The following is a 27,584-nucleotide window of genomic DNA, read 5'->3' as shown; positions in this document are numbered from 1 at the left end:
CTCTCTCTGGTACCGTGAGACTTGAGTTATTTTTGGTGATTTTGGCGGCAATCGCCGTATAAGCTGCAACTAGGCGTTTATTCACCGGGTGATTGAATTCACTTGTACTTTCTACAAAAGCACTAAAAAAATGTTATCAGCCAAGATATCGAGTCATAACTAATATAAATATGGGTATAAAATGTAGCACATACGTGCTTATCACACGCTGGGTCACATTTCGTTACTTATCTCGTAGATAAGTATCATGATTACAGTAGATACTTATGTAGATTCATTAATTATTAATTATGGTCATTCCTTGTAGATAGGTATTCGTGTTTGGAAACTTGATGTCTAAAAGCCCTTGAATTTGTTGTATAGGAAGGCCATTCATTTATAAAGGCTTAATTGTGTGTGTACTGAGAAGAAAAGAGAATTTTAATATTGAATCATCCACTTTTGGGTCTGTGCCAAGCCTCCCGATATTAAAGTAGTAGTGATGTCGATAGCATGTTCAGGGATCCCATTACTGGTAGTTGTCATTTTAGGCAAAATAGGGTGGTTCTCCATTTGTATATTTGGATGGTCAAGTGTTCCATTCATTTTATGCTAAATTAAGAAAATTGAAGTCATAAGAAGGAGATACTAGGTACATTTCTCCTCGCGGTAAACTAACTAATATTTATTTTGACATACATATTGCGTAGATTGCTAAATTCTTATTACCATGCAACTATATCGGAGTGATTGATTTAGTATGATACTGTTTGTGTAGAAGACATTTTAATACCAAGTTGAGCGGCGATAATTAGCATGGCTGAAACTATGGTCTTTGGTGTGCTAGTGCTACTACTATTTCAGGCATTTTTTAGTTTGGAATTACCCACTGATCCCTGTTTATACGAATAGGCTGTGGACTAAGAAATATGTAAGTTGGAACAAAATATCACAAACAAGTATCGTGGTCTATCGGAATGATGGCTTAGTGATTTGCTTTTGATCATATTATATATGTCTGCATTAATTGTATATCCAGTAATTGGCGATTGTAATTTTTGTAAAATGTTGAAGATGGGAATGGTGTACGATTAAGCCTGTTTTATTGGCGGAGATGGCAGTGTAGTTACCATGTTTATATGATTGAGTTCTGTGACTCCATAATAATAATAATAATTAGTTTTGGTATGGATTTAGAACGATGCGTACCAGCCAACACTTTTAGTTGATGATATTAGTTAAATGGTATAACCTCTTGTCCAGTATTTAAATTATCACGCATAGCTACTGGCTATTTGGAATATTGTCTTGAACTATGGTGCTTTGATTCTTTTAATTGGCCTTAATAGCTATAATGAGAATACAAGTGGGTTTGAAGTGTAAATGAAATGGATGTTAAGCTAACTGGGCACATGGGAATGCAGATTTTGTGATTATTATATGCAGGCTTAATTGAAGTCCTTCTTGGTTGAGCTGGCTAGCTAATTTATGAGTTGATACATGTTATATCCATAGCTCTTATTAATTGACAAGTATTTATAGTCAGTGGCCATTATATGACACCGTTAATATGTATAATAGGAAATTAATGCGATCTGAAATCCTTGCTTAATGTCTTACAATTTTAGATAACCGGCGTACACATGCCTATTATTTTCTGTGTACCACAGATGGTTAATTTTAAGTCTTGTACCTTCCCACCAGGTTAAATTTTTTTAATTTTAAGTCTTGTACCTTCCCACCAGGTTAAATTTTTTTTTTTTTTGGGATTTATGTAAGATGACAATATTGGGTATATATGCTAGGAGTTGATTCCTATTCAGATTGGTGTTACAAATCCTAGGACATCTTTCGAAATATCTATATGCATATTAGACCGAGCGTTAAGCCAAAACTGAAAGATGTATAGCATTTTATAGAATTCAGGGTATTATGAATGCTTTGAATGCAGGAGTTTTGGACAAGCCTTGTGGCCATGCCCTTTAAGTCGTGGGCGTGGATGATGTAAGAATTTAGGGATAGATATTGCAATGTAATTCATACTATCCAATGTCATAAGTAATTAGTGCAAAAGATGATTGCTACTCAAACTAGTTCATATCATATGGTAAGAGATAATTGCTACTAAGGATAGTTCATATATCTAAATAAATAAATGAAGAACTACGGTCGTGCTTGATCCCTTCGAGTAACGGAGAGGGTATGTAGGCAGCCGTTATGCGGTTCAGCACAACTCTATGAGGTTATTCATATCATCTGAAAGGGATTGGTTGCTGCTTTGCAGTTCATACCATTCATTCGGAGATGATTGTAACCTTGGCAGTAAGAGGTGGTTGCAGTAATGACTGTTCATACTACCTAATGAGAGATGATTATTACCATCCGTGGTAGTTCATATCATTTGTAAAAGATGTTCTGTTGAGCTTGACTGAGTAATATGAGTTTTCCAGGCCCACTGGGCCCCCGACTTACGAGTGGCAACCCGGAAGACCGTTAGCCGTAACGATAGCTGGTATCTGACTACCCTGACATTGGCAACTAGCCATCCGTCAGGCCTTAATTGGCCCCCCACCTACGAGTGGAAACCCGGAATACCGTTATATGTAACCGTGGCTGGTATCCTACTACTTTGGCAAGAGATACAATTTATCCTCACAGTAGAAAGATGGAAATTATTTATCCGATTCGGTGACCATTGTGCTTGTAGGATTTCTGAGTATTATGGTATGTGACATATGCTCATAAAATCCGAAAAATTTGAAAGCTCAAATTCTCGAGTGCCGTATTAGGAAGTTAGAGCTTGCCAAGCGGGGCGTAACCCGACCCGTTGGGAGAATTCACTGATCCGTCACATATGGTATGGGACATATGCTCCGAAAATCCGTAAAATTTGAAAGCCCTAATTCTCGAGTGGCGTATCAGGAAGTTAGAGCTTGCCAAGCGGGGCGTAACCCGATCCGTTAGGAGCGAAAATTCACTGATCCGTCACAAAGGATGTCCTAGGCATTTGTGGAGAATATCACTTGTTGTGTGGATGCTAGTGAATGATGTAGGAGAGGAGGCAGTGGAATGATGATTGTTGGTATTGGTGAAATGTATTGGATATAAGCCATTCTCATGAGGCCCTTGGAAAAGAATCCTCCCCGAAGTCAATTCCTTCACATAAAATCCATGAGCATCAAAAGTTAAGGCACAATTATTGTCAGTAGTGAATTTGTGGACTGACAATAGGTTATGAGATGAATTTGGGACTACAAGAATGTTGTCTAGATGGAAAGCATGATCACCAATAGTTTTAATGGAATTGCCAGAAGATGTAATAGCCATACCTTGTCCACTAGCAGTAGCAATAACTTCAGAACCATCATAAGGAGAAGAATGTGCCAAAGAATTGCCATCAGTGGTGATGTGGTTGCTTGCACCAGAATCAGCATACCAGGAGGAGTCATCATCATGAATCGAAGCAGCTGCTAGCATAGCGTGAATGTTCTTTGGTGGTGCACGACCTTGATAGGTGAAATTCATCCGATGTGTGCATTCCAGAGCTGAGTGACCATGTTGTATGCAGATCTGACAAGGAATCTTATCATTAGGTGGTGATGCAGAAGCTGCAGGTGGAGTAAACGCAGGAAATCGATGAAAGAAATTGTGACCTCGTCCACCTCTACCACGGTAAGAAGGATTACATCCTCTACCACCTCTGGAATAATTTGACGAGTAAGAGGATGAATATCTCATTGCTGCAAAAGCTTTGGCTTCATTTTCAATTTTGTCAGTTGCAATACGCTGATTGACTACGAGTTCCTCACTAGTTAGAAGATTATGAAGTTCAGTGGTACTAACTGGTGGATTTCTGATGCGAATTGAAGTAGCAAAGGAGGCATAGTCATTAGAAAGTGCAAAGAGAATAATCACCACCATTTCAGTATCAGATATTGGAGATTTGGCAGCAGCTAATTCGTCTTTAATCTTTTTGAGATCAGCAAGTAAAGTAGATACTGAATTGGAACCTTGTTTGATTGTTTGAAGATGAGTTCGAAGTTGAATCGCATGAGTAGTAGAAACTTTGGAGAATCGACGTTCAATATTTTGTCATAATTCATGAGAAATAGAAGCTCCGACGACATAGCCAATTACAGAATCGGAGATAGTAGATTGGATCCAGAGAATAATAGTGAAAGCTTCTTGTTCCCATTCAGTAAATAGAGGATTAACTATATTTCGATTCTCATTAACTCTAGATATGAATTTGACAGGACAAGGTAATGAACCATCAAGATACTTCTGAACTTGAAATTTTCGAAATAATTGTGTAATCAAAGCTTTCCAAACAAGAAAGTTATCATCCTTGAGCTTGAGAGGAATGATGTTGGAAATAGTATTGAGAGGTAGAGAAGCAATTCGTGTAGGTTCCATTAAAAATTTAAAAAAGTAGATTTGAAAATGGAGTGGAGAGAAAAACGATTAAAAGATCAATTAAGATCAAAAACAGAGTGAAAAGTGAAATTGAATCTGTTTAAAGATGAACTCAGAGACAACAATCAGTAGACGTGATCGAAATACAGTAAACACTGAAAAGAAAGGATGAAGATGAAGATGAGAAGCAGCAGAAAAACATGATCGAAAAACAAAGAAGAGAAAACTCTTTACCCGAATGATACCATAGTAACATTGTAGAACATCTTCATCTTACAAAATATAAATCTGAGTTCATTAATCATCTTCTCAAAGTTTTACAGAGAATAAAGAGAGAGAAAGATGGAAACAAGAAAACTAAAAATTCAAATTAAAGTTAATCAGAACAGAATCTGATAACAACTATTTAAAGAAAAGCAGTTACACATGTGTGTTGTACACACTTGATCTTTTCTTGAGCACCCTAAGCATATTACTCTGTGCCACCACTATCTGCAGAAGTGTCAGTTTGAGGACAATCAACATATGCTTGCTCTGCAGTCATACTAGCTATGCCATTAGCATGAGCCTGATTTTCAAGAAACCGAAACCGAAACGTATTTTCCAAAAGTGATAAAATAACTACCGACAGAAATTTGCTCAAGCACCAAGACCTTTTTTGGGATCCAAAACCTATTTATAGCTTTAGCTAGGTCTTCATCGGACTTTTTTTGCTGTTGCAATTTGGCTTCCGCCAAGACCTGGCTAGATGCATGCCGTTGCTAAAGGCTCAGCTACAGCATGGTGCTTTGCCATAGCATTATCAGCAGTTGCAGCCAACTAAGAAAAGGTGGGGGAGCTTCTCTAGGTGCATGCCTACATGGGTATTATGTGACACGTGTCTCATTCTGGTCTGGAGATTAGTACGTGTTATCTCATCCACCGCTTGGATTGAGATAGAAAATGGAACAGTATGTTGCCAAATATGCGAGGAAAACTTCTCCCCACGTGCTTCCCTACCAAATAAACGTCCGCGTCAATAATTACTGTCGCGTGAAAACTCTGTCTGTTTTATTTAGGTCTCATTTCGTTTTCTTGTTCGAGTTTCAGTAGATAAGGCGGGATCTTCTGTACCTGTCTTTAACCTCTAAACATTATAGCTTGAATTTTTTCAACGAGCAACCAATTTTGTAGCTCATCTCAAGGTAAGAATTCATATTAAACTTCAATTCTTTTCATGAAATATTTTAACAAATTGTTTCATATGTAATTACCAATTCAAACCTTACCTTACACTTTTTTTGATTGATAGTAGTAGTTGATTATCTCATTTATTACTGAAATTTCGACGCTACCGAAAAATTTAATTTGCGTTCACTTTTTCTTGATCGTTAAGTTCCAAGATTTTATTGCCAAAATTAGCTCATTTAATCTAGGCTAAGCTGCCATAATCTAGTTAGGGTTTCTTTTCGACATAATAATCTTTCTAATTGAATTTACAGTATTTAGCCGATGACTTCAGCAATGATGGCTGTTTCTCCCAGTAATTTTGCTACAATTAGAGAATTAAAAGGTCAAAGTCATACTGGATTAAAAATGAACACAAGAACGAATCAAGTTTATTTCAATACTGGTCGTGTGATCAAGATACAGTCGTCTAGATTTGTTATTAAAGCTAGTAATGAGAAAGAAGCATCACTGAAGAAACTTGGATTAACTGATGCGGAATGTGAAGCGGCTGTTGTAGCAGGGAATGCTCCTGATGCACCACCTGTCCCACCCAAACCGGCAGCACCGGCTGGAACTCCATTGGTTTCATTACTTGTATGTGTAGAATTATTACTATTGAGCATGAATTAGTTGTGAAAGAATTACCCTGAAATCCCCTAAAACAATCGAAACCAACTGAATCATGCTTTGATTTCATTTTCGTAAAAGTGATGCAGTCTAGGTATGACCTAAACAATTGTCTTAATCTCATTTTTTTAGTGTAGTGATGATAGTAAGTTGCATAAAATTTACATCGATGAGGTGATACACCACCAACTTAGGACAGCTGAGTTTAGGATTTCAGCATTTTAAAAATAAATTTTATAGTAAACTGTAAATGCCATGTTGATCTTTCTTTTCAAATATATTTTGAGTAGAAAATCGTGTTTTTATACTTGCAATTGTTTTACTCTCGTTTTTATACTTGCGACCATGTATTTTACAGCCTCTTAACAAGCGTCCTCGCCGTAACCGAAAGTCACCTGTGCTGAGAGCATCATTCCAAGAGACACATCTAAGTCCTGCCAATTTTGTATATCCACTATTTATTCATGAAGGTTTGTATTGATTGATCAATGATCCTTCTTAATATATTAATATATGTTCTCATTATTTTGTTTTACTTCTTTTTGTTCAGTGGTACTTATAGAATTTCTTCTCATTTCAAAACATGCAGGTCAAGAGGATACTCCAATAGGAGCTATGCCTGGATGTTATAGACTTGGTTGGAGACATGGTCTTCTGGAAGAGGTAATAGAGGTTTCCATATCTATCTACTATATTTCCCTAATTTGTTTTTATTATAATCTCCAAATGGTTGTCCAAATAAATCAATAAGTGTATGTATTCTGTTGATTAAATAGAGAATATCTTACACTGAAATCAGTCATAGTAACAACTGCGAAAGTCTTCTAGTGGCTCGGGTAATATTTTCGGAAAACCTATTTTTTCCCCTGTTTTTTGGTCAGAAATGCAAAGCTCCGTCCAAGATTTAAAATAATGTTATATTATCGCTTTGTCATCTTAAGCGAATCAATCATGCTAATCATGTTGCTCCTTAATCAGCCACTAGTGGTCCCTGAGGCTTAGTAGCTTTTGACCCTAGCCAACGACCATGTGTAGCATGTTCTGACATGCTATAATTGGTCTAGCTGATAATAATCATATTATCTATGCCCAGAATCTTTTTGAATCCCTAGGCTTTTTGATGCAGGTTTCTAAGGCCCGGGATGTTGGTGTCAACAGTATCGTGCTTTTTCCCAAAGTGCCTGATGCATTGAAGGTATCTTTTTTATCCTCATTAGAGTTTTAATGTGGTTAATGCTGTTAGAAGTCGTAATTTGCATTTTACTCTGCAGACACCTACAGGAGATGAATCATACAATGAGAATGGGCTGGTGCCTCGAGCGATACGGTTACTAAAAGACAAATTCCCTGTTCTTGTAAGACCCACATTCCAGGCCCCTTTCAAAACCTTAAAGAACAAAAAAAAAAAGAACATGCCCATCCCTTTGTTGCTCACTTTGGGTGAATTTGCACTTTTATGGATGACCGGTACCTTTTTGTAGGTTATTTATACTGATGTAGCTTTGGACCCTTATTCTTCTGATGGGCATGATGGCATTGTCAGAGAAGATGGTAAGCAAAAACTTGAAACTCTTAACGTTATGTTTCTCTTCAGGGTTAATCCTCACCTATTACACATAATTGGAGTAACTTAGACTGCACATCCACATTGAATAGTTAATAAGAGCCTCTCTTTTTTTTCTGTGTGCGCTTCTGACATTGGTTACTCGGCTTTCCCGTGGAGTTTTATTCTTGCTTACTCTTGAATCACTAAAGAGAAAGAGCATGTCTCAAATAAAGATCGCTGTGTAAATTGTAATACTAGCATATTTCACCTGGGATCTATGAGCTTCTTGTAGATGCATGGCTCATAACTAAAACATTCTGCTGGTAGAGAAATCCCAGGTAGATTTAGTTGATAGAGGTAGGAAATTGGAGTTGAAGCCCGTCGTGCAGGAATCATTAAAAGCTTTCCTGATTGGATATGAGGAAGTTGTCGCAATATAGGGTGCAAGCTTAGAGATCTGAATAAGACAACAGTCCTGAAGAAAGGATCCCACTAAGGCACTGACCACAAAAGATACACACTCACCTACGTATAACACAGACACACCCAATCTGAATACAAAATTCTTAAAGTAATTTTTTATGCTTTCCTTTCATTGCAGATGATCTAGATAAGAAAAAACTATTTTGATAAATGATGTGAAACTAGTGTTGTCTGTGACCAAACCTACGAGTTATATCTTGAGTTAAATCAATATTGTATAAATAGAAAACTTTGATAAGATGTGAAGTCAAGCACCTGAACATGTAACAGCACATGGTTAGCAAATTTTGAACCGGGCTTGAAGAACTTTCACCTTAAATATACCATAGCTCGTGAGTGGCTGCAACAATCTTCCTGAGACCAAAGCTACCTGTAGAAAAAATTTGGGAAACCATAATTGTTCAAATATGAAGAAAAAGGTATTAGGTATGTGTAACTCGGCGAAGACTAAATGAAGATACACATAACGACCTGTATCCTTTTCTGCAAAGAAGACAAAGTTGAGAGTCAGTCATAAACGCAATGAAATTTGAACATTAAATAAAAATATTTGCACATCTGTAGATGTTAAATTCCAGAAAATGCAATTAAACGGCCTCAAACAAAGCTCCACATTATTTGCCCATCTGTAGATGATACGTCACTCATCAGATTCTATTTTACCAGGAGTGATTATGAATGATGAAACAGTTCACCAGTTATGCAAACTAGCTGTTGCTCAGGTACCAGATATCTCCATGTGCTGCCTCTTAATCCAGTCTTATGACAATTGATTTACTACCTCATTTTGTTGTTGTTTTTTGCGAAAATAGGCTCGAGCAGGAGCTGACGTGGTCAGTCCCAGTGACATGATGGATGGTCGAGTGGGAGCACTCCGACAAGCTTTGGCCTGTGCAGGTTTTCCAGATGTGTCTATCATGTCCTATGCGGCTAAGTAATCAAGAGGCTTTATTGCTTTGTTTTCTTTTCTTAATTTTCTTGTTTTTAATCATTTAAATATGTAACATGTTATACCATGCTTTTGTCTTTAGAGGATTATTGTACTAGTATGCACTATTAACCAGTCATTAGCTGATCCCTATGTCTTGTCTGACCTACCCTATCTGTTTCTGCTTATACAACCAGCTTTACTTAAGTTACTGCTTCTCATTACTTGTATCTCAAACAGGTATGCAAGCGCATTTTATGGTCCATTCCGCGAGGCATTGGACTCAAATCCACGATTTGGAGACAAGAAAACGTACGTGACTCGGGAGAATATTTATGTATCTTCAAATATACGGATCCCTTGACTTAAAGTTCCTCACCAGATTTTATACTTAATTTCTCCGCCATCAAATGTAAGTGGATGGATGGTTGATAGTAATTCCCTTTTTCTTTTTTAAATCTCATCTTAATAATGGTTCTAATCTTCGCCATCCATCCACTTGTATCAGATGGTGGAGAAGTTAAGTAAACAATTAAGTCAAGAATTTAAGTCTAAGGATCCGCTCCCTTATATTTTTTCAACTATTTGGATTTTTTGTGGAACTGATACTTTATCTTTGTATGAATGTTCCTCAAACCAAAGTTACCAAATGCTCGTGCTGATGAGGCTGAGGGAGCTGATATCCTTCTTGTAAGCATTTATGTAGAGTTTAATCGTATTTTCCCGTTAAGATTGTTAGTGGAAGAAGGAAGTAATTTAATCTTTTCCACAGGTGAAACCTGGTCTTCCATACTTGGATATTGTACGACTTCTCCGTGATAGCTCCCCTCTACCAATTGCTGCATATCAGGTGACTTCTTCTTTGTTTTTAGTCAATATTGACCATCTGCGCTTGTGTATAGACAATTTGACAGTTGGGATCCAATTTAATCATGAACTAATTGTTTGAACCTAGACCAAGCTTGCATATTTGACTCTTGATAGGATATTTACCTTTACCTCAACATTCATATCTAAGAACAAAATTGTTTTCTTTTCTCTATGAATTTGAGGTTAATCAAATATGATATCTGAACTGGGCAAAAGCCGGACAATATGTTTTTATTAGGGATATCTAATAGGCAGCTAGTTTGAGGATATTTATTTTGAAGGTTAGACCATCATGTGCTGGACTAGATATGCATGATATCCTTTTAGAAGTATGCACATCCAAATTACCTTTTTTTTTTTTTTTTTTTTTTTTTTTTTTTTTTTTTTTTTGGTGGGTGGGTGGGGCGCGGTGCTATGGCATTAGCGTTCAGGCAAAGTACCAGTTTAGTAGTCTTGGTATATTTTGTTCGCAAATGTTTTCTCTAATGTGAACCAAACTGGTTTCTAAAAAGCGCAGTATACAAGAAGATGCATAGCGTCTTTTCACGTTTTGGTAGAACTTCCCAATTGTATGAGATTCCTTAGCTTATAGCTTCGGTTTTGGTTTAGCAGTGCTTTCTATTCTAGTGGTTTCCTAGCTTAGGGGTTTCCTCCTAGTGAAGTTACGTTGCTGACTTGCTGCAGAAACAGTTTGTAGTAGGAGACTAGGAGTTGGTCTGAGGATCACATATCACACCGCTCACATTAATAATGCATAAGTTTTGCCTTTCAACTCATTTGATTACAAAGCTGTCGCTATTAATGAAATCAGCAACTATAGAGGGTGCACTAGCTTTGGAGTCAAGCGCACTACGAATGCACTTCCAGATAGAAACACTATACTAGAAAGAACCTACAAACTCCGAGCACTATAAACCTTCCTTGACTGGTTTGAGTATCTCTCGTCTTCACGAGCTGGTAATCTAACGACTTGACAAATAAATCTCTACTTTTAGTTATTGTCTACCTTAATTTTTCAACTCCTTGTGTTGGGATTCTGGTTTTTATCATTGTACTAGCATTAACCGAGTAAAAAAAGAAGCCTTAAAAGAGGGATTTTCCAGAAGTTATAATTAAGGCTGAAATACCTTCAGGTCATTGTTCGGTGATGTTTCTATATAAAGAATTGTAGCTGTGACTGTTGAAATATTAGTCTCATGGTTTCCCCAGGGCTCACGAGAGAGAAGAGGAAACCCAACCTAGATTTACTGTAGCTTCAGTTTGATTTGAGATTCAGATTTGTGAGCTAGATCCTAAAGCTGTTTTTGAAGCTGTGAGCTGTTCTTGAAGAACTTGCAACTGTTTGTAAGTTGGTTTCTCCTTTAAAATTTGTCTTTGTTGTTTAGTTAAAAGTAGAGCTATGTCTAGTACTTCTGAGAATAACAGTTTTTCACAATCTAGGAGTTAAGTATCTCTAGACTTCTCTCATAATGATAGTATGAATACCAAGATGACAATATTAAGTTGGATGATAGCAACTATATTGTTTGGTTTTATTGGGTGAAACTTTACATCACTGGTAAAGAAAAAATTGGGTATTTAACTGGAAGCAAAGTATGTCCAGCAGCGACAAACCCTGGATATGAGACCTAAGTGGAAGAAAATGCTCTAATAATGAGTTCGCTATCAGATTCAATGTCTCATGATCTAAGCAGCAGTTTTCAAGTGTGGAATGCAATTGGTCAGATCTATGTGGTGAGTGGTGATGCTATATAGATCTATGATTTGAATCGTCGGGTTATAGAGACCGACATAATAATAGACCTGTATCGATCTACTATAATATGCTCGTCAAGTTTTGTGCATGAACTTGATTTCCTCCGACCAACGTGGCATGGAATGTGTAGCTGACACCACGAAGTTACAGAAGAGAATTGAAAAGGGTCGAATCATTGAGTTCCTTCCAGGGCTAAATCTGATTTTGACCCATCAGGATTCGAATATCGGGAAAGGATCCATTGCCGACACTTCGGGGAATTTATGGAATCGTGAGGTTTGAAAAACTTCGCAGAGTTCTGCTATGACATCTCCAGTATATATCTCAAGAGAATTCAGCATTGAAGGTTGTTACCTCCTCTACTCATGCTCCAACAGTCACACTAGAAAATAACCGAAAGCCTGACAAAAAAGACTTGCCATATTATGACTATTGTAACAAGAAAAGACATACCAGAGAGACATGTTTCATACTTAATGTGCGTCTACAATGGCACAATGGTAATAAGAGAGGGGGCTTTTCTAGATACAGTGTCGAAGGAAGAAAAGGTGGTCGCAATGGGGGCCAAGAGCATACCACACCACTTATGAGGAGTTTCCATCTACATCTACATCAACCAACACTTCTGCTCAACCATCTCCTCAACCATGTCAAGCCCAAATAGAGCAAATGATAACAAAGTATGCTCGAATGTTGTCTTCCAAAGAGAATCCTGTTGGGCCTACTTCTATGGCTCAATTAGGTAACAAATGCACCTTTGGTAATGCAACTAGATCTACATGTGATAAACCAGCAAATGATAAAAAGTATGCTCGAATCCCGTGTTCCAAGGAGAATCCAGTTGGCTCTACTTCTATGGCTCAATCAGGTAACAAAGACACCTTTGGTCATGCAGCTAGATCTATATGTGATAAATCTAAAAATCCTTGGATTATCGATAGTGGAGCAACTGATCACATGTCTACCAAGTCTAACATGTTTTCTACTTACAATCCCGATCCCAGTATACCTTGTATCTTGACCGACGATGAGTCTCCAACTATTGTTTTTTGTGAAGGAAACATTTCAATAACTGGCTTGATGTCCCTTTTTATGGTGTTACATGTCCCGAATCTCTCTTGCAATCTCCTCTATCAGTTAGGTAACTAAATCATTAAAGTGTTGTTTTACCTTCTTTGACACACATTGTATCTCAGGATCTTCGCACGGGGAAGACCATTGCTTATGGTAAGGAGGGAGGGGGCCTTTACCACATGGAATTACAAGACTAAGAGAGCAATACAAGAGCTTACAAATTAACAAGTGGATCTAGTTATGAAGAGCAAGCCTGGCTATGGCATAAATTCCATAAGCATGTGAGCTAGCTACACATCATCGTGTCCCTTATCCTTTAAGTATGTTTAGAAATTTATCTCCTTTTGTTATTGTACATAATGATATCTGGGGTTTTCATGTGTCAAAACTGCTTGTAGTTTTCGTTGGTTTGTTACCTTTATTGATTATTACTCTCGAGTCTCTTGGGTTTCATAAGTTTAATAGGAAAATTGAAGTGTTAAGTGTAGAAACAGAGAAAGAGATAGTGAAAGGGTTGTTTTTCACCCATAGGAGAGGCTCCTCTTTTATACAATTAGGTATCCCTACACATCTAGGGTTAGGAGGAAAATATCTTAACACTAACACTAATTGTACAGTAATTTAACACTATGGTACTAACTATACAGTGATATTCATGACTCATTCCAACACTCCCCCTCAAGCAGGTGCGTAGATGTCATGCATTCCTAGCTTGTCGAGAAAAGAGTTGAATGGTCGACTAGGAACTCCTTTAGTCAGCATGTCTTCAATCTAGTCTCATGTTCTTACAAACGAAGTACTAATAGTGTCTGTCCACTTCCACATGTTTTGTTCTGTCATGCTGGATTGGATTGTGAGCAATGCTGATTGTGGCCTTGTTGTCGCAGTACAACTTCATAGGACTTCTAGGCCTGAAACCAATCACTGTCAACAATATTCTTAACCATAATAACTCACAGATTCCATGAGCCATAACCCTAAACTCTGCTTCTGCACTGGATCTAGCTACAACTGATTGCTTCTTGCTGCGCCAAGTTACTAGGTTTCCTCCCACAAATGAACAATATCCACATATATACCTACGATCAATTACGGAGCTTGCCCAATCTGCATCTTTGTATGCTTCAACCTCTGTGTGATTATTCTTAGAAAATAAAAGTCCTTTTGTTGGTGTCGACTTTAGGTAGCGAGGTATTCGATACACTGCATCCATATGTGTCTCTCTTGGAGCATGCATAAACTGACTTACAACACTCACAGAGTATGCAATATCAGGACGAGTGTGAGAGAGATAAATCAGTCTTCCCACTAACCTTTGATATCTTTCTTTGTCCATTGGAATACCATCTATGTCTTCTCCCAGCTTCTGATTCGGTTCAACTGGTGTGTCAATCGGCTGCAACATTCCTGTCTCAGCTAGAAGATCTAGGACATATTTCCTTTGAGAGATGTAGATGCCCCTTTTTGATCTTGCCACTTCAATTCCTAGGAAGTAGCACAATCCTCCTAAGTCCTTTATCTCAAATTCCTTGGCCAAGTAAGATTTTACCTTCCCAATTTCTTCCACATCATCACCTGTTATTCAAATGTCATCCACATAGATGATAAGCATGGCCAACTTTCCGTTCCTTGAACGTTTGAGGAATAAGGTATGATCTGGCTTACTTCGCCGAAATTCGTATCTCCGCGTACTTTGGGTAAACCGTCCAAACCATGCCCTTGGAGACTGCTTCAAACCATATAAGGATTTCTTCAACTTGCATACTTTCCCTTTATTAGTGGCTGTTTGAAATCCAGGAGGAATGTCCATGTATACCTCCTCCTCCAAATCACCATTAAGAAAAGCATTCTTCACATCGAACTGATGAAGTGGCCGATCCTTATTTGCTGCCAAAGATAACAAGATACGAATAGTATTCATCTTAGCAACATGAGCAAAGGTTTCTTGATAATCAATTCCATAAGTCTGAGTGTAGCCTTTAGCTACTAATCTTGCCTTATGTATTTCAACTGTTCCATCAGACTTGTGCTTTACAGTAAATACCCATTTACAACCAATTGTATTCTTCCCTTTTGGCAGTTTGACCTCATCCCAGGTGCCATTCTTGTTTAGGGCTTCCATTTCTTCCATCGTAGCTACCTTCCACTTCGGATCAGCAAGAGCATCATCAATCCTTGTAGGTATATTCACATATGATAAGTGGTTTGCAAAAGCAATATAAGGAGGTGACAGTCGATGAGAAGACACAAAATTGGAAATAGGGTGGTCAGTAGAAAAACCATATCGAGTTGGAGGATTGCGAGTACGAGTAGGATATCTAGAAGACCTAGGGTTTTCTTCTTCTACAACATTAGTAGATTCATCAGCTGAAATATCATTCTCGTCAGTAGTCAAAGTAGTTTCAATCTGAACTGTAGGAGGTTCTAGTTCAGAATTACCTGTCACCGGAGTAGACAATTGACGAGGCTGAGAAAGAGAGGCCTTGTCTCTTCGTTTGTATACTTGAGGTTGAGGTTGAAGAAGTAAAGGAGCCGCTGGTGGGGTAGTCTCACTTTCCTTAAGTTACGTGCAGATCAAAGGTCATACCATAAATCATACTCAGACTGATCTTCACCAATTCTACTCTCCCCCTTAAGAGAAGTCTCAACTCTCGAAAAATAAGGTGTATCTTCAGTAAAGGTTACATCCATAGATACAAACACCTTACCTGTGGGAGGGTGACAACACTTGTAACCCTTTTAGGCAGATGATGACCCTAAGTAAATGCACTTAAGAGCTCTAGAATCTGGTTTACTCCTATCCAGTTTGTGGACATGAACATAACAAACACATCCAAATACTTTTGGTGGAACACGTACAGGAGGTTGAAATGAAGTACCATTGGATAGAACCTCAAGAGGTGTTTGAAAATCAAGAGGCCGAGAAGGCATCTTGTTAATCAAGTGTGTTGTTGTAAGAATAGCATCGCCTCAATACATTCTTGGCACATTCATACAAAACAGTAAGCATCTAGTAACTTCTAGTAAATGACGATTCTTAAGTTCAGCAACTCCATTTCGTCGAGGGGTATCGATACAAGTGGTTTGGTGAACTATTCCTTGTTCTAAGAAATAAGATGATAATCCTTGGTTTAGATACTCACCACCACGATCAGATCTTAACACTTGAATCCTAGTGTTAAATTGGGGAAGGACAAACTTATGAAAGATTTTGAAGACAGAATGGACTTTACTTTTGTCCTTCAATCAGTAGACCCATGAAACTCTAGAGTAGTCATCAATGAAAGTAACGAACCAACGTGCACCAGAAGAATTAATGACACGTGAAGGACCCCAAACATCACTATGTGTAATTGTAAAAGGAGACAAGCTTTTATTTATACTTAAAGGATATGGGACACGCTGATGTTTAACTAACTCACACACTTCACAGTGGAGTTTAGATACTTCTAGTGCAGAAAATAACTTAGGAAACATTTTTTTTAAGTACCCAAAAGAAGGATGTCCCAATCGTTTGTGCCATAGCCATATTTGATCTTCTACCTTGGATACACTTGTCGAATTGCAAGCCCTTGTACTTCCATCTTGTGTTGTCCCTTGCAAGTCCAAGTAGTAAAGGCCCCCTCTCTCTTTACCAAGTCCAATCGTCGCTCGTGTGAGTAGGTCCTGAAATACACAATGTGAGTCAAAAAAGGTGACGCTGCACTTTAACGCTTTGGTTATTTGACTGATAGAGAGAAGGCTAGAAGACAAATCCGGAACATGTAACACAATAGATAAGGACATAGTTTTGATTATGGGTATTTGTCCTTCACCAGAGACAATTGTTGGAGATCCATCCGCTGTCAAGATACAAGGTTTACTAGGACTTGTACTATAAGTGGAGAAACGATTTGACATGGTAGACACGTGATCAGTTGCTCCGCTATTGATAATCCAAGAACCTTTGGACTTATCACATGTAGGGTTTAGTGCCATATCACAGTTCTCTGTGTTACCTGATTGAGCCATAGAAGTAGACCCAACAACATTTTCCTTGGATGATAGTAGCCGTGCATACTCTTTGATCATTTGTTCCAGCTGGTCTTGAAATGAATGAGAAGAACCACTCTGTGCTGATGTAGATTGAAATTCCATCTCATCAGTAGCGTTATATGCCCTTGAACCAGTGCTACGACCTCCTCTTCTTCCTCTACTACTGCCACTAGAGTTGCCACCTTTTTTATTGCTGTTCTGCCATTGCGGACGAGCTTGTAACAAGTCTCTTCTGTATGTCTACGCTTGTGACAATAATCACAATACCATGAGTCTTTCTCATCAGATTGTCGGTTGTTTTCACGTGTGGATGTTGGTGCTTGAGTTGATGGAGTAATCACATTCAAGGTAGAGTTTTCCTATGGCACTGGAGGTACCATAGCAGCTCGGCGAAGTTCTTCCGACCTAACAGTTCCATACACTGCTCTTAGGGTCGGTAATGGATCTTTTCCCAACACTTGGACTCTAATTGGATCAAAATCTGAGTCAAGCCCAGCAAGGAACTCAATAATTCTCCCTTTTTCAATTCTTTTCTGCAACCTGGCGGTATCACCTGCACGCACCATGTCTAAGGGCTGTAGAAAATCAAGTTCTTGCCATATAGTTTGAAGTGCATTGAAGTAGACAGATCCAGGTCTGCTGTTCTGGCGAGTCTCGATAATCTGATGATTCAATTCATAAATTCGTGTCGCATCACCGCTCACAACATAGATCTGTGTGACTGCCTCCCACACTTCTTTTGCTGTGGTTAAACGCATATAGCTGCTCTTGATGTCGGGAGTCATTGAGTCTATCAACAAACTCATTATCATGGCGTTCTCTTGAATCCAGGTATCATATGTAGGGTCCTCTTTTTCTGGACAGGCTTTACTTCCGGTCAGGTACCCAAGCTTTCCTTTACCCGTAATGTAAAGTTTCACGCAGTGAGACCAAACAAGGTAATTTGTATCATCAAGTTTACAAGATATCATATTTCTGCTCATAGTATCAATGTGAGAAACATCTAGAGATGAAGAACTCGTAGACTTAGAAGGAACACTGTTCTTATAGGTTGTAGACATCAGATCTACTTTTAACTCAACAGATAATCAAGAGAGAAAAAGAACAACTTTTAAAGAAGGAACCACAACTTTCAAATGGAGAAACCTACTTATAGATCAGCCACTGGTTCTTCATGAACAACTAACGAATCTAACTTTCAAGTCTGATTCCAAATTGAAGCTATAGTAGATCGAAGCTTTAAAGGGGATCTAGGCTAGGTTTTCTCTTCTCTGCCTCCTTTACTCTGATACCATGTAGAAACAAATAAAGAGATAGTGAAAGGGTTGATTTTCACCATAGGAGAGGTTCCTCTTTTATACAATTAGGTATCCTTACACATCTAGGGTTAGGAGGAAAATATCTTAACACTAACACTAACTCTACAGTAATTTAAGACTATAGTACTAACTATACAGTGACATTCATGACTCATTCCAACATTAAGATCTAATAGGGGTGGTGAGTATCTAAAGCAAGGTTGGTAATTTTAAAATGGATTGTCCATTTGTCCACGAAACCTCTTGTACTGATATCCTTTAGCGAAATGGAGTCGTTGAGCGAAAAAATCACCACCTATTAGAAGTCTCTAGGTGTTTGTTGTTCCGAATGAATGTGCCAAAAAGATATTGGGATGATTATGTCCTTACTGCAGCATAACTGATTAACAAGATGCTTTCTCGGGTTCTGAATTTTCAGACACCTAGTGTTGTCCTTTTCTTGGCCTTTCACGTCAACCCCATGGTCCTGCTCCCATTAAAATTTTAGGGTGTATTTGTTGTATTCATGTCCATAAACAAGATAGGAGTAAATTGGATCCAAGAACTCTCAAGTGTGTTTTGTTAGGATATTAAGCTACTTAGAAAGGCTACAGGTGTTATCACCAGAAATCAGATCCCTGTAGTCCTGCGCAAGTCGAGGTAGGGCAGGAGATAATCTTAACTCCCAAAAGTATAGCTAAGTTTTCCGCCGGCGCGCGAAGCCTGGGCTACATGTGTTATCACCATCCTACAAAAAAGATCTATGAATCTATGGATATAACCTTTTGTGAAGATCAAACCTATTTCTCAGGGTATTCAGAGGCTTCTCCTCAAGGGCAGCATAAAACATATTGTGAACGTTGGCTTTAGTTTGACATTCCAGGTTCAGCAGCCAAGGAAAGTAGTACTCCTCAACCTCAGGTTATTCCGCAGCTTCTGGTTTACAAACGAAAAGACAAGACCCCTCGGGTAGCAGACCTAGAACCTTCTACAGCTTGTGCTGAAACAATCTTAAGAGCTAATGAAGATGATCTTTCATCTCATGAGTCCACAAATGCTATAGATGTAGATTCAGATGATGAGTCCACAAATGTTGTGGAAGATATACTCATACACGTAAACCTCCAACTCGATATGGATATTCGACTGATCTAACAATTGCTAACTTTGTACCTCATCATCGTTTGTCACCCTCTTTGCTGCTTTTGCAAATGAATTATCATGTGTTTACAGTTCCTACAAGAGTTGAAGACGCTTGTTGATCCAAAGTGGAAGCAAGCCGTGATAGAAGAAAAACAAAGCAAGATCGGTAGCCAAGGGCTATAGTCCGGTTTATGGAATTGACTATCAAAAAACCTTTACTCCTGTTGCTAAGATGAACCCTGAACACCATTCCTGTCTTGTTATCTTTGGCTGTAAACAAGGATTGGCCACTTCGACAGTTCGATGTGTTTCTTAATGGTGATTTGGAAGAGGAAGTATACATGGACATTCCTCCTGGATATCAAACTGCCACTAATGAAGGAAAAATATGCAAGTAGAAGAAATTCTTATATGGTTTAAAGCAGTCTCCAAGGGCATGCTTTAGCAGGTTTGTCAAAAGTATGTTGAGATATAGATTTTGGCAAAGTTAGGCAGATCATACATTGTTCCTCAAACGTTCACGGAATGGAAAAATCACCATGCTTATTATACAGGTCGATGGCATTGTAATGGCAGGTGATGATGTGGAAGATATGGGGAAGGTAAAAATCTTACTTCGACAAAGAATCTGAGATAAAAGACCTAGAAGAGTTGTGCTACTTTTTAGGAATTGAAGTGGCAAGATCCTCTAGTGGAGAGAGGGATGTTGGGCAGCAGGCTTATTGACACACCAGTTGAACCAAATCAAAAGCTGGGAGAAGACATCGATAGCATTCCGGTGGATAAAGAAAGACATCAAAGGTTAGTGGGAAAACTAATTTACATGTTTCACACTCGTCCTGATATTGCATACCATGTGAATGTTGTAAGTCAGTTTATGCTCCACGAGAAACACGTATAGGTGCAATGTATCGAATACTTCGCTACCTAAAGTTTGCACCAGCAAAAGGGTTATTATATTCTCAGAATAACCGCACGAAGGTTGAAGCATCCACAGTTGCAGGTTGGACATGTTTCGTGATTGATCTAGGTCTACATCTTGATATTGTTCATTTGTGGGAGGAAACCTAGTAACTTGACACAGTAAGAAGCAATCAGTTGTAGCTAGATCTAGTGTAGAAGCAGAATTTAGGGATATGGCACATGGAATCTTTGAGCTATTATGGTTAAAATTACTGTTGACAGAGATTGGACTCAGTCCTAAAGGTCCTATGAAGTTGTATTGTGGTAACAAGGTTGCTGTCAGCATTGCTCACAATCCACTCCAACATGAAATAACCAAACATGTGGAAGTTGACAGACATTTTATCAAAGAGAAATTGAATGTAGGAACCATTAGCACTCCCTTTGTAAGAACTGTAAAATTAAATTGCAGGCATACTGACAAAAGGAGCTTCAAGTCAACCATTCAACTCTTTCACAAGCTTATATGTTAGATATCTTCGCACCCGCCTGAGAGGGAGTGTTAAAATATTAGTCTCATAGTCAGGTCACATAAGTTAGTGTAGTACGTGTGCACAAATAGGGATGGCAATGGGGCAGGGACTTTGAATGCCATCCCCTACCCTGTTCAAAAAACCAAAACCCATCCCCTACCCGTTATCGTAAGAACTGGGGTCGGGACGGTATGAGAAATACCCATAGGGGACGGGTTTTCCGTGGGTTATCCATAGTTTACGAAAACTATTTATAACTCTGTCACAATCCAATAAGTGCTATCAAGCATATCTACGTAAAGTCAAAAGTGCAAAAAAAAATCACATGGACAATAAAGCTATCAAGTACAAAGCTTTTTTTCTTCTCATATAACCAATAAGATTGATTATTTGGTCGACTAAGAAAAAATATAGTTAACATTTTAAAATCGATCATCTATAATATAACTTGTATGAGTGAGTTACAGAAATACTTTATGTGCATCATATCGTCGGTAAATTTTTATGAACTTTGAACAAAATAATAAATAAATTATATGATGATATTTTTTAATTAAATTTGAAACCTTACATGTGAAAAGTACGGGGCGGGTATGGGGTTGGAACCTTAAATCCCACCCCCACCCCATCCCGCATAACTAATTTCGGGATTACTCGTACCCTATCCCATCCCCGTTTGTGCGGGGAAAACCCAACTCAATAGGGGCGGGTACCTACGGGGATGAGTTTGGGTGGGGCAGATTGCCATCCTTATGCACAATAGTTGTTCACATGCATAATCTGTTTATATATATATATATATATTGTTATGCAGGGTAGGAACAATGTACAATAATTCAGGGTAGGTATAGTTGTAGCTGTACAAAATTTACTATTAAGAGTGAGGGTTTATCCTGCGAGTGTTTTACACTCTTCCATACGCTCTCTCGATTTCCACAGTAACTGTATTTGAGAGCTCAGCTTCATAAAAGCTTGAAACAAAGTATATGGAATTTTGCATCTACGAAATTTAGGATCAATAGGAAGAAAGAAAGCTAGCAAAGTTATCAGATTTGAAGTTTTGCCTTCACTTTTTAAAATGCTACTGTTTCTCTCTCTCTACATGTCTAGATTATCTATATAAGGTGATTTGTGAAGATTTGTGGAGATTGATGTTTAATAGTGAAACTGGTAGAATAAAAATACTTCATCCAATTAACAATGTTCACACAAGAAGTCATTTCTTCTCAAAACATGCATTTAAAGTTGATTGCTTTTTCCTTTCACCTAAACCCCAATACATCTCATCTTTAGCTTTTTGTAATGCATACACAACTTCTGGAATATTTAGAATATGTTGCAGCAATTAGTCTTTTACTTTTTTATGGTACATACTGCTTGAAGGGTAAGGAATTTGCGGTCTAGGTTATTTCAAAAGCAAAGGTGTCATCTTTTTTTCCTGGCCTTGTTACTTCTTTTATTGATATTTATTTCATCTAATATTATTATGTGAAGTATAATTATCACTAGGAATTTCACCTGGAAAAACTACCTAAATTAGTGATATGTGCCATTTATAACTATTTCCTAATGTTCTTGCTGTTATATACGTAATATACAAGTACAAATACTAAAATATTTTTGCAAAAAGTGATGAGTGTTTATTTATCATGAATAACCTCGCTAGATGATATATTTTTTTTGCTGGTCCCGGGAGTATGTGTTTATCGAGTTTAACTGTAAGTCAGTGCATTGACATGATGGGCATGGCTACTTGGGGTTCTGTAGGGAAAAAGAACAGATTCATGGGTGAAAATACAAGAATTCCAGTTCTCCGTAGTCTTCAATAAAGTGTTGAGGTTTACCTCGCGGGTATTTGGCTTTTTATGATTCAAATTTTAAGTGGGTCTGTGCAGTATGGCTTAAGCTTAGTCTACTGTATTAACACTTTGTTTCTTGTCTTTATGAAAGAAACAAGGACAGAAAATTTCTGCCTGTTTTAGTGCTGAGCAAGGGAGGAAGAAGCTGTATATAAGCAGTAGTCAACTTTCAGTAAAGAAGTTCTGTAAAACATAAGTATGTCACAGGTCTAGAGAACAAACAGAGCTCCCTGACACCACATACTGGAATAGCAGCAATTGCCATTCTTTAGCACTCTACAAGGTCAAATGGTGGGTGTACCAAGATAATTACATCACATGATGGTATGAGTAACAAAATTAACTGTGAAGCTCTGAATGAGTAGCTCCCTTTAACTTGGATCTGAGAACAACCTGTGGAACCACATGAAGATATTCCAAGGGATGTGGTTTCTGTATATCCTCAAAACATGGAAGCAGCTCCATTGTAAAAATGGTAAGCCACATCACAAGTTGAATAAATGAAGGCATGGGTTGATTTGAGGGGAATAGAAGTTTTAGAAAGAGCTGAAGTTTGAAAAAGATTTGCTTGCCTTCAGATCTCCCTCTTTTGTGGTGTAAACTGCACATAATTATGATAATAAGCCTGTGGATGTTTAATGTTTTGTGGGTTTTAGGCTTGAAGCAAGCTCCCTAAAATCCAAGTAGAAAGGAATTTTACGTCATTTAAGTATAAATTGGGTGAGAGAGTCTTAGTTGAATTAATAAAGACAGGAATCAGTCAAAACAAATGGGAAAATAGTGTCTTGCATTCAGACTGGTTGTCTTGAAAGAATTGAGGATGGAGATTGTTGTCCCCGGCGAAATGCTACATCTTATTAGTAGCAGTGCTGAGAGTGTACCCAGGCTTATCCAAAAGGAACTTGGATTGGTGACTCTAATTCAAAGTATATTTTAGGAATGCTGTTTTTGTGGAATTATATGTGCAATTATTAACTAATGCTAGGTTTAGAGATCTGTAATGGTTGTAATATTGTCATAACCCATTAAGGTTTGAATATTGAAATGTGATTTCGTGGCTTTCTTGAAGAGTGTTGCCATTGATCTGTAATGATTTGTAGTGGTGCTGATTAGAGGCTGATCTATCATCTTCTTACATGATCTTCAAGTACCAATATTTTTGGTCTGTCGATTTATGTTCCCTAATCCCTGTGCTCTACATTGTTTAATTACTAAGCCTAATACATTTACTAGTGAAACACAAGAGAAAAAGAATTCACAGTAATAACCTAATGATAATTGCTCCCTGTAGCTGTAATGCATGCGCACGATACATGTGGATTCATATAAATTTACATATAATACTTTCTTTGAACATGAAACTTCTTAGTTTCTTGGGGCCCAACTTCAGCAATACAATGATGTTTTTATCCATATAAGAGAAACTTATCTGCAGGCAGTACTGGTGGAGAACAGGGTGATGCACTTAGTCTAGACTGGAAAAACAGTTTGAGCTCAGACCAAGTTGGACTGGCATTGATGCTCCCACTTAAAGTTATAAACAGTTACTTGCATTTTTAGTGGAAGCCTTTTCATATGTTTTTCTTCTTATGGTAGCTTTAGTAAATATGAACATGGTCACCACCTCCACAGTACATCTAGTTACTATTTCAGGATTTGCAGGACACCTTCCATCAGATATACTGTATCATGTTCCAAACAGAAGTTACTCATTTCAAAATCAATCAGTTGTCCCTCTTTTAAAACACCTGTTGAAATTTTAATACTTCCAGATTTTGTTTTACTATTTATTAACTTATTATTTTATTGTCCTTGTACAGGTTTTAGGTGAGTATTCCATCATCAAGGCTGGTGGGGTTCTGAAAATGATAGATGAAGAAAAAGTGATGATGGAATCACTGATGTGTCTCCGACGCGCTGGTGCTGACATTATTCTTACATATTTTGCTCTACAAGCTGCTAGATGTTTATGTGGTGAGAAGAGATAGCATTTTCTCTGCATTAGAAAGCGGCTGTAATTGCGAGTTTTAGAGTACAGTTTTGGATAAGCCTGTAACTTACATGAGTTCAACCATGTACCATATCATCATAATTTTAGATTGAATAAGATGGTCAAAAAGCTGTTATTTTGCTGTTTCCTTTATAAACTCATACAGCTCAACTGATTTAAGGCTTATGACACGAGAAGGAAGAAGGTACACATAAAATGGTGAAAGAGAAACAAAAAGAACGAGAAAGAAAAGAAACACGATTCTTATTCTAATGAAGCAAATCGATAGAACTAGAGATTGATTGATTTGACGATTCGTCTATAAGGTGAGTACTGCGTGGTACTTCTTCTAGAGCTCTCAAAGCATCATATTGATGATCAAGTTGCAAGCTACTTAGCATTTGGCGAAGTTCAGAAGATTCCTCTTTGAGTCGAGTATTCTCTTGAAGAACTCGGTCATGGGTATCAGAAAAATTGTTCAGCTTATCAATGAGCTGACGATTCTCATATTGAAGCCTACGAACATGTGACCAGAGTTCATCAAGGTGTTTCTGCTTACGCATTCTTGACCGACGAGCTGATTCTCTATTTGATATCATTCTCCTCCGTCTCCTCTCGTCTACAACAGTCTGTTGTTGGTTATCATCTGCTTCATCAGAAGTTGAATTACTGCTGAGACATGAGAATTGTTGCGTTAATTCGTGAAACGGAGCAGGTATATGAGAATGGGGTGGTAATTGACCTAAGAATATGTTTGAGTACTGGATGTGTTGTATGTTGGAGCTCAAGTTATCAGTGTGAGGAGGATAAGGAGATGGATTTGCAGGCGCTAAGTACCTGAGTTCTGCAAGCTCAGTCGGCTGCATGGCCTGAACACTTTCTTTGTTTTAACCTGGTTTTATCTGATAGGAATAAAAGGGGAGATTGTTCGAGAGAGTACAGAGTGTATGTTGATGAGAGGAGGGGGATGAAGAATGAAATATCAAGGATGTTTATAGAAGTGGAAAAAGGTTTAAGAGAGAAAGAGAGAGAGAGAGAGAGATGGAGAGAAAGAAGTGACCTCACCTTCAACAAATAGAGAAAAACAGTAAATATAGTTTCTTAAAGTGAAGACAGAATGAACATGCATAGAATTGCCATGCACTTCATTTCTCATTTGAGTTCTAAAACCCTAGTTAGCTACCATCATACATGCATACTGTTTGGATTATGCATCATGCATCTCAAAATCATGTAGTATATCGACATGCATATGCGCATACTCGTGGACTATAACGTTTTGATGGTAAACGAAGATGAATGGCGGAGTTCTGGATAATCACTCGGCAGGCAGAATTAGGGTTTCGGATAAGAAAGGGATTGCAAGAGGGTGAAGCAATATATATATTTTTTTGTTGATAGTAGTTTCAAGTAGGGGATGAGTACGTCACTTTTGGTTTACACATGTCATCTCCTTATTTTACTGCAGGTACAAATACCTTTACTGGACTGGCCACTAAGAATATTTTGATTATTTGAGTGAGGCGTGAGAAGCTTTTGATGAAAGTTGGTCAAGAAAAAATAATTAAAAATGAGGGTTTCATACCAATATGATGTGCTTTGAGTTGTGCCAAACCCAAACTCAACTATGATGATAAGACCATTTTTTATTTTTTATTTATCTCGCTAATACATTTTTATGCGTTAAGTGGTTAGTGGAGAATGAATGAAGTGGCATCTTCGACGAATTAAAGAATCCAACGCTAAATTATAAGCGGAAATGCTAGAAACCCATGCTATCTGACCTACCACTTCCTCTTCACTTGTTCACGTACGTGGCTGACGAGTAGACTTACATGCTGCTAAATCATAGCATTCCCTCCAAATTTTTTTAATAAATCATCTAATGGTTTTAGAAATTCTTGTGGCTGTGGATGCAGCTGAATGTGAGTGCAGTACGCGAGCAGTAGAAGCTCTAGAAGTTAAAACACTCATGTTTTTAAATTTTTAAGGCTTTAGAATATGACATCTAACAGATTTCTATTTCTAATTACACAAAGAATTGAAGAACGGTGATAATGTTTCTATCTACAATAGATCCCATGATTCCTATCTATATGTATTGTGTCTGGAATCGTAGAACAGAATTGGGTCTGGAAAAATAAAGCTGATCAGACTAATGGGATGTTGGTAAATTGAATTGATCAGTACGAGAGGCCATCTTTATTAACAAATACTATATGAAAGTATATAACTAGATAAGACTGGAAAATTTGTTTTAGTCAATGAAATTATTTCGATGTCTTAATCTCATTGATGGATAGCCATAACCTGTAGTACAACGTTCGTATCCAGACAAGAAATGGTGACGATAAAAGTAAAATTGTCAATCTAGAATATCATGACAGAAAAGACCAATCCCTAGTTAGAGGAGTAGAGGTCCCAACTTAAAAGCAAAAGGGTAACATGTAAGGAGAAACCAGAAAGTTAAGGTTAGTTAATTTGTTTTTTAATTGAAGATTACGTTAGCTTGTAAAAAGTTCAAGAGAAACCTTCAAAGAGTAATCACATTGCTCAGCTGCAAAAAAGTATTGGCTCGCTCTCTCAGTATGCCCCTAAAAAGCTAAACGGCAACCCCTCCCCTGCCTCCCTCCCTCCCTCCCAAATAAAATAAAACATAATATAAATACTCGAATTATTTTGTTGGAAATAAAGATATATATTTTCCGGCCGAATCTATTAATTTTCAGATTCAGTCTCATTTAGAACTAACTCGGTTTGAGTTGTCCTTCTGATGGCTGAATTTATAGGATTAACTTCATCTGAAACTGATACAAGGTTATTATTCAGATTATATGTATCATAAGCTTTGACAATGTCAAAAGCTATTGTATGAATTAAAAACATAGATGTAGCATTCTTCCAACATACTGCAGTAGCTGTATTAATTTCATTT

At 37.8% G+C, this 27,584-nt stretch overlaps 2 protein-coding genes across 4 annotated transcripts; one reads left to right on the top strand and one right to left on the bottom strand.

Annotated features, from left to right (window-relative positions):
• The first annotated feature begins 5,440 nt into the window (after nt 1–5,440).
• On the top strand, nt 5,441–24,785 carry LOC113302946 (delta-aminolevulinic acid dehydratase 1, chloroplastic-like). 3 transcript variants are annotated; one of them, XM_026551917.1, is made up of 13 exons: nt 5,441–5,579; nt 5,877–6,198; nt 6,590–6,701; nt 6,821–6,894; nt 7,358–7,426; nt 7,503–7,586; nt 7,713–7,782; nt 8,927–8,982; nt 9,073–9,194; nt 9,429–9,500; nt 9,831–9,878; nt 9,961–10,038; nt 24,480–24,785. In XM_026551917.1, the coding sequence occupies exons 2-12, from the start codon at nt 5,887–5,889 to the stop codon at nt 9,962–9,964; spliced, it is 1,023 nt and encodes a 340-aa protein (XP_026407702.1). In that variant the 5' UTR covers nt 5,441–5,579; nt 5,877–5,886; the 3' UTR covers nt 9,965–10,038; nt 24,480–24,785. The 3 variants fall into 3 exon arrangements, with proteins under 3 accessions (XP_026407702.1, XP_026407704.1, XP_026407703.1); XM_026551919.1 differs by having other exon boundaries at nt 9,429–9,600; XM_026551918.1 differs by lacking the exon at nt 24,480–24,785 and adding an exon at nt 13,011–13,326.
• On the bottom strand, nt 24,772–26,244 carry LOC113302947 (basic leucine zipper 43-like). Its single transcript, XM_026551920.1, has one exon. It carries the CDS (start codon nt 25,513–25,515, stop codon nt 24,919–24,921), a length of 597 nt encoding a protein of 198 aa, XP_026407705.1. The 5' UTR covers nt 25,516–26,244; the 3' UTR covers nt 24,772–24,918.
• Between the last annotated feature and the right edge of the window lie 1,340 nt (nt 26,245–27,584).

The sequence above is a fragment of the Papaver somniferum genome, chromosome 8 (genome assembly GCF_003573695.1).
Source record: "Papaver somniferum cultivar HN1 chromosome 8, ASM357369v1, whole genome shotgun sequence".
Lineage (NCBI taxonomy): Eukaryota > Viridiplantae > Streptophyta > Magnoliopsida > Ranunculales > Papaveraceae > Papaver > Papaver somniferum.
This window is presented reverse-complemented; position numbering and strand designations above follow the sequence as displayed.

Excerpts from the sequence above, each read along its gene's own strand:
- LOC113302946 (XM_026551917.1), top strand. The coding sequence starts at position 5,887 with ATGACTTCAGCAATGATGGCTGTTTCTCCCAGTAATTTTGCTACAATT. Across the intron at positions 6,199-6,589 it reads CTCCATTGGTTTCATTACTT|CCTCTTAACAAGCGTCCTCG; the intron begins GTATGTGTAGAA and ends TGTATTTTACAG. Across the intron at positions 7,427-7,502 it reads AAGTGCCTGATGCATTGAAG|ACACCTACAGGAGATGAATC; the intron begins GTATCTTTTTTA and ends TTTACTCTGCAG.
- LOC113302947 (XM_026551920.1), bottom strand. The coding sequence starts at position 25,515 with ATGCAGCCGACTGAGCTTGCAGAACTCAGGTACTTAGCGCCTGCAAAT.